This window comes from Nerophis lumbriciformis, linkage group LG16 (assembly GCF_033978685.3).
Source record: "Nerophis lumbriciformis linkage group LG16, RoL_Nlum_v2.1, whole genome shotgun sequence".
Classification (NCBI taxonomy): domain Eukaryota; kingdom Metazoa; phylum Chordata; class Actinopteri; order Syngnathiformes; family Syngnathidae; genus Nerophis; species Nerophis lumbriciformis.
Genome location: NC_084563.2, coordinates 30,192,099 through 30,199,062, shown reverse-complemented (window position 1 = coordinate 30,199,062; position 6,964 = coordinate 30,192,099). Strand labels below are relative to the sequence as shown.

The 6,964-nt window shown below is 35.2% G+C and overlaps 1 protein-coding gene across 2 annotated transcripts in view; it reads left to right on the top strand.

Moving 5' to 3' along the window:
- The first annotated feature begins 6,715 nt into the window (after positions 1-6,715).
- The window catches only part of LOC133617413 (uncharacterized), a 36,058-nt gene continuing 35,809 nt past the window's right edge, over positions 6,716-6,964 (top strand). For both annotated transcript variants that reach the window (XM_061977359.2, XM_061977358.2), the window contains exon 1: positions 6,716-6,964. This exon is cut by the window's right edge and continues 128 nt beyond it. In XM_061977359.2, coding sequence (XP_061833343.2) covers positions 6,792-6,964 — 173 coding nt within the window. In that variant the 5' untranslated portion in view covers positions 6,716-6,791.

Genomic DNA, 6,964 nt, shown 5'->3' with positions numbered 1-6,964 from the left:
TTTCTCTTATGTCTAATACGAGACCAACCGGCCAACGAACCCTCACATATGTTATACCGTCGGAAAGGTCTCGTTCATGCCCACGCGTTTCTTTTTTCTCCAATTACACAGCCATACACCTTACAGTCATATCACCTGGTATGTGACACATGCTAACTGATAGCATGCTAACATTAGCATGATAACTTTTTGCGTGAAATTTGCAGCCGTTTACTAACGAGTCACATACCTTGGTACGTAACACTTGGAAACTGTTAGCGTGCAAACGTTAGCATGCTAACTTTAAATGGCTAACTTTTTTAAGCTAATTGTACTCTTTTTTTTTTTCTCTAATTCCCCACCCATACACCTTAGAGTCATATAACTTGCTATGTGACACAAGCTAACTCTTATCATGCTAACATTAGCGTGCCAACTTTTTGAGCTAGTTTTGCAACCGTTTACCCCAGAGTCATATAACTTGGTACGTGGCTCTTGTTAACTGTTAGCATGCAAACGATAGCATGCTAGCAAGCTAACTTAAGCATGCTAACTTTTTCATCTCACTTTACACTTTTTTTTATTTATTTCAGCAGCCATACACCTTAGAGTCATATAACTCGGTATATGAAACATGCTGACTGTTATCATGCTAACGTTAGCACACATGCTAAATGTTAGCAATTTTATGTAATCATCCTAATGTTTTAGGATAGCTTTGTAGCTCATTTTGTACAGTTATACCTAAAATATTCAGACACTCGGCACCATCTTAAAAGTACGGCGGCTTCCGACGACCCCCGGCCAGAGTTCCACGGCACAGATAGAAGGTTCATCAAAATTTCTGCGGGAATTTTCTAGTTTCCTATTATTCTCTCTTACCGTGATTTGAACTACAAATCTGACACTCAACATCGCTCATTTTCTGCCCCTCATCCTGTTGAGGGTCAAGGAGCGAGCTGGACCAGGACCATGGCCGCCCCTCCCTGTAGGCAGATTCCGCCCCATTTTGCCTGGAGAAGCGCATGTAAAATTTCAATTAATGACTGACAGGGCAGATTTGTTTGAGAGATATGCAACTTTATATTTCATTTGTTACATTGCACTAAAAAAAAATAATTAGTGAACCGTTTTTTTCTTTGAGTTTGTGTTGGTACAAACATGCTTCAAATTAAATTCAGGTGTCATTAAAAAAGTTTAAAAATGGTTTTACATTAAAAAAATATATATTTAAAGAGTGTGATGGCCTCAAAGTAAATGTCCTCTTCGGTTTCCAATTTACAAGGCTCATATAAAACAAAAGTCTGAGTGGAGATTTGAACCCAGAACCGTGCCAGGCCAACCACATGCACATCGTGAGGATTATAGAATTGTATGAATTTTATGGAAGTTAAAGTGTGCAAGCACAACACAAAAAATTAATAAATACTAGCTAGACAATAATAGTCGTATTGTTTGTATTGATTTATTTCAGTTTTTGTATACAATAACTCATTTTTCTCACATTCTTATGACTAATAAATTGTTAAATAATTCAACTTTTTTTTTTTTTATATTTCAGCTTTTTATGGTTTATTTTAGACTGTGAATGGCAATATTATTATAATTGTTTTAGTATATGTATATGCATTTTAGATAATGAGTTATGTCTTGTAATCTCAATGTACATTTTGGAGCCGATACACAAAACAACCGTCATTTAACATCTTGAAAAATATAGTTTTATGTGCATATTTTGGGAAATTTTGTACAAGATTTTGTTTATTTTTATGTCCATACTTTTGAAAGATGTTATTGTTTTGTATGTGCAGTTTTGTATAAAATAGAAACCCAAAACCAAAGTTAAAGAAATTCAAATTCAAATTATTAATGGAATATACCCCACTGGTGATTTTTTTAAACTAAGTTTTTACATTTTGGTTGACAACTGTTATATCTGTAACGCTATAGAACAGGGGATCTTAACATTTTTTACCTCGGGGCCCCTCTGCAGTTGGGCCCACTCAAACTGTTTAATACTACTCTTAATGTGATCCTATTCAATAATTATATCAAACATACTTGCAGTTTACAACCTTGTCAAATGATAAGAAACAATGTGTTCGTCACAAAGATTATTATTTAAATAACACATAAAATTTAGGCTTAGATCAGGCTGATTATAAAATTAAATAACCAAATATATTGCATAAGAAATGACTCATAATTACCTGCCAATTATGTTGTGATAAAATAAATAAACAACATTTTATAATAAATATGTTTAACTAAACAGTCAATACGATTTAAGTGCAAATGAAAATCCAGCTTCACCACTTTAGTCATAATTTTTGCGCTTAAGAAACTTCTCTATGACTTCAGCTCCAGGCTTCTTCTGTTTGATATTGTCATTACTGCCACAAGTGGCGGAAAAGAGTATTACAACTGAGTCCTGCTGCGGCCCATACGGACTTCAGCAGAGGAACAGACATTTTTTTGGCGGCCCAACAATGGGCCCCCGGCCCAATGGCTAAAAAACACTGCTAAAAACATCCACTGTAATGATATCAAGTACAGGCACGTATCTGGTCGATACTAGTATGATTACGCTGATATTTTTTGGCATCACAACATCTTCTTTCTTTTTTTTAAAATATATATAATGTTTATAAAGTGAGTAAATACGTCCCTGGACACATGAGGACTTTGAATATGACCAATGTATGATCCTGTAACTACTTGGTATTGGATCGATACCTAAATGTGTGGTATCATCCACAACTAATGTAAAGTATCAAAGAAGAGAAACATAAGTGATTATCACATTTTCACAGAAGTGTAGATAGAACATATTAAAAGAGAAAGTAAGCAGATATTAACAGTAAATGAACAAGTAGATTTATCATTTTTGACAGTTTGTCCCTCATAATGTGTACAAAATAATAGGTGTATAAATGACACAATATGTTACTGCATGCATCAGCAGACTAATTAGGAGTCTTTGTTTGTTTACTTACTACTAAAAGACAAGTTGTCTAGTATGTTCAACATTTTATTTAAGGACTAAATGACAATAATAAACATATGTTTCATGTACACAAAGATTTTTTGTTAAAATAAAGCCAATCATTTTTTTGTTGTCCCCTTTATTTAGAAAAGTACCGAAAAGTATCGAAATAATTTTAGTACCGGTACCAAAATATTGGTATTGTTACAACACTAATATATATATATATATACAGTATATATATATATATATATATATATATATATATATATATATATATATATATATATATATATATACTATGGCTAAAAAACACTGCTATTTAAAGAAGTGTATCATTTATTTTATTGGAATATGATACTATACGGAAAGAGGTTCCGCAGCCTCCGAAGCAGAACCTCCAGGTTCTGTAACAGCTTCTTCCCTCAGACCGTAAGACTCTTGAACGCATCAAAATAATCCTCTCAATTCCCCCCCAAAATGGATTAAGTGGCTGGAATATAAAGACAATATAACATGCATCCATAAACGTGGATGCATATGCAAAAGTGCAATATATTTATCTGTACAGTAATCTAATTATTTATATCTGCACCGCATTGCCCTTTTAACCTGCACTACAACCAGCTAATACAACAAAATTTCGTTCTTATCTGTACTGTAAAGTTCACATTTGAATGGCAATAAAAGGAAGTCGAAGTCTAAGTCTATACATTTGTTTATGGAGGACATCAGAGGTTGAAAGAAAAAGGTAAAGAGGTGTCCCCATTTACTGTAGAAGAGATTACATTTGGTATATATATGAAAAATAGCAACCTAAAAAGTATTAATATTATGTTGAAAGCCATATTTTTCATACACATAAGTACATTTCTAAAAGTGAAACCCAAATTCTCCCATTCGATTAATGATTTAACATTTTTAATCAAATCTTAGAATTCCTTTTTTTTTTAAAGCCCTTAATTGTATTTATTGGAGGAATTTGAGTTGTTTTAGATGAGCTCAAATTGTTCATATTTTTTTATTTGATCATGTTTCTATATATTAATATATATTTTTAAGTCTATTGTGTTTGTAGAAAGATGTTGTCATTTGTTAGTATGTTGTCAACATAGACATGTTATAAGTAGACGCAGCATTGGCTGCTCTGACGCGAGAAATTGGGCCGTCATCTTGAAGTGGTGATGAGGAGCCGGCGAGCAGCCTAAAATGACAGTCGACAGGTAGAAAACAAACATGCTAAAATGACAGTCGACAGGTAGAAAACAAAGATGCTAAACTGACAGTTGACAGGTAGAAAACAAATATGCTAAACTGACAGTTGACAGGTAGAAAACAAAGATGCTAAACTGACAGTTGACAGGTAGAAAACAAAGATGCTAAACTAACTGTTGACAAGTAGAAAACAAAGATGCTAAACTGACGGTTGACAGGTAGAAAACAAAGATGCTAAACTGACAGTCGACAGGTAGAAAACCAAGACGCTAAACTGACAGTCGACAGGTAGAAAACAAAGATGTTAAACTGACAGTTGACAGGTAGAAAACAAAGATGCTAAACTGACAGTTGACAGGTAGAAAACAAAGATGCTAAACTGACAGTCGACAGGTAGAAAACAAAGATGCTAAACTGACAGTTGACAGGTAGAAAACAAAGATGCTAAACTGACAGTCGACAGGTAGAAAACAAAGATGCTAAACTGACAGTTGACAGGTAGAAAACAAAGATGCTAAACTGACAGTCGACAGGTAGAAAACAAAGATGCTAAACTGACAGTCGACAGGTAGAAAACAAAGATGCTAAACTGACAGTTGACAGGTAGAAAACAAAGATGCTAAACTGACAGTTGACAGGTAGAAAACAAAGATGCTAAACTGACAGTTGACAAGTAAAAAACAAAGATGCTAAACTGACGGTTGACAGGTAGAAAACAAAGATGCTAAACTGACAGTCGACAGGTAGAAAACAAAGATGATAAACTCACAGTCGACAGGTAGAAAACAAAGATGCTAAACTGACAGTTGACAGGTAGAAAACAAAGATGCTAAACTGACAGTTGACAGGTAGAAAACAAAGATGCTAAACTGACAGTTGACAGGTAGAAAACAAATATGCTAAACTGACAGTTGACAGGTAGAAAACAAAGATGCTAAACTGACAGTTGACAGGTAGAAAACAAAGATGCTAAACTGACAGTTGACAGGTAGAAAACAAAGATGCTAAACTAACAGTTGACAGGTAGAAAACAAAGATGATAAACTCACAGTCGACAGGTAGAAAACAGAGATGCTAAACTGACAGTAGACAGGTAGAAAACAAAGATGCTAAACTGACAGTCGACAGGTAGAAAACAAAGATGCTAACCTGACAGTCGACAGGTAGAAAACAAAGATGCTAAACTGACAGTCGACAGGTAGAAAACAAAGATGCTAAACTGACAGTTGACAGGTAGAAAACAAAGATGCTAAACTGACAGTTGACAGGTAGAAAACAAAGATGCTAAACTGACAGTAGACAGGTGGAAAACAAAGATGCTAAACTGACAGTTGACAGGTAGAAAACAAAGATGGTGTTCAGCGTTTTCCTGCTCAAATGAGCGGACTGTTGAAAATAGGAATCGGGGGATTACTTTTCACAAGTAAGATTTAACATTAACGTACTATTGGTTGTATTTTGTGAAAAGAGTGTGTGCATATTGTATATAGTTCTCTGCAAACCTATGAAATGTTCTATTTTGTCTTCATTATGTTGTCAGAATGCACCAGAATGCTTCATTTGTATGCGAAAATCAGAAAGAAATCTTCTGGGGGAGGATGACCCCCCTACAGGGGTTTGGTTTACAAACTTTCAGCCCCACCTAAAACAAAATTCACCAGCCGCCCCTGATTATGATGCATTCTCATTTTAGGCAAAGTATAAGACAATACTTTCTTAACAGTATAATTGTAACCAGGAATAAGTCTTCAAGTAACAATATTCAAATATTAACATTGTTGGGTAAGACAGAATTTGGTTTTTATTCTGAATCCAGTGAAACAGATTGGTGGTTTTAGCTGATATAAAGACTTTCAGGTGTTTATATATGTTTATGTTGAAGTATTTTGCAGACGCTTTTATCCAAAGCGACATACATAAAAAATACATATAAAACAATCAGTGTAAACATGATCATTTAAGGGAAGAATGTAATACAAAATATCAATACAAAGTGTCAAGACAAAATAAACTGCAGCAACAGAGATACAGTCTATAAAATATATAGATATCTAATGCATTCATACATTGTTTATGTAGCATGTATATATAACCTAATCATATTGTTTCTTCAACTTAAAAATAGCTGACCGTTTTCTTTTCCCTTCTCTGGGATTATATTCCCAGTTTTGATCTGGTCACTTATAGCATATAAGAATATTCTATTACTGTTAAGCAAACTATGAATAATAAAACATGTGTCCTTTATCATAGCTACACGTATGACAACAAAAGCGGGTGAAAACTGCGTGGTATTCAGTGAGGTAAGATGAATTAAATTCATTGCTCCTGCCAAATGAATTGCACTGATCACCACTCCAAGATGGCGGCCCCGCGTCTCGTCAGCGCCAGTAGGCAGTAGCGCTCCATGCTGCGTACCCTTAGAAGATGTCTATGGTTGTCAATGTGTGCAACGTCAATTGATTATGACGTCATCAGCAGACGACGCCCCCTCCAAGTAACACCTTCCCTGATTGGTTGAGGCGGGCTCTTTAATTAGCCTCACCTGCACGAGACGCACGAGTCTAAGCTAATATTAAATTAAGCTAGATACAGCGTCAACAAACTGGCGATGTTTTGTAAAGAAAACATTCATAAATCCGCTTTGTTTTTATATATAGTTACCATTTATGTCTTCCGCCTCAGCGGGTCCACACCCCCAACCCAGGAGTCGGAACAATTGAGCCAGACAAACATAGTGGATGGCCGGGGCGGAGGAGCGCCTCACCTGGGACACGCTCCAAA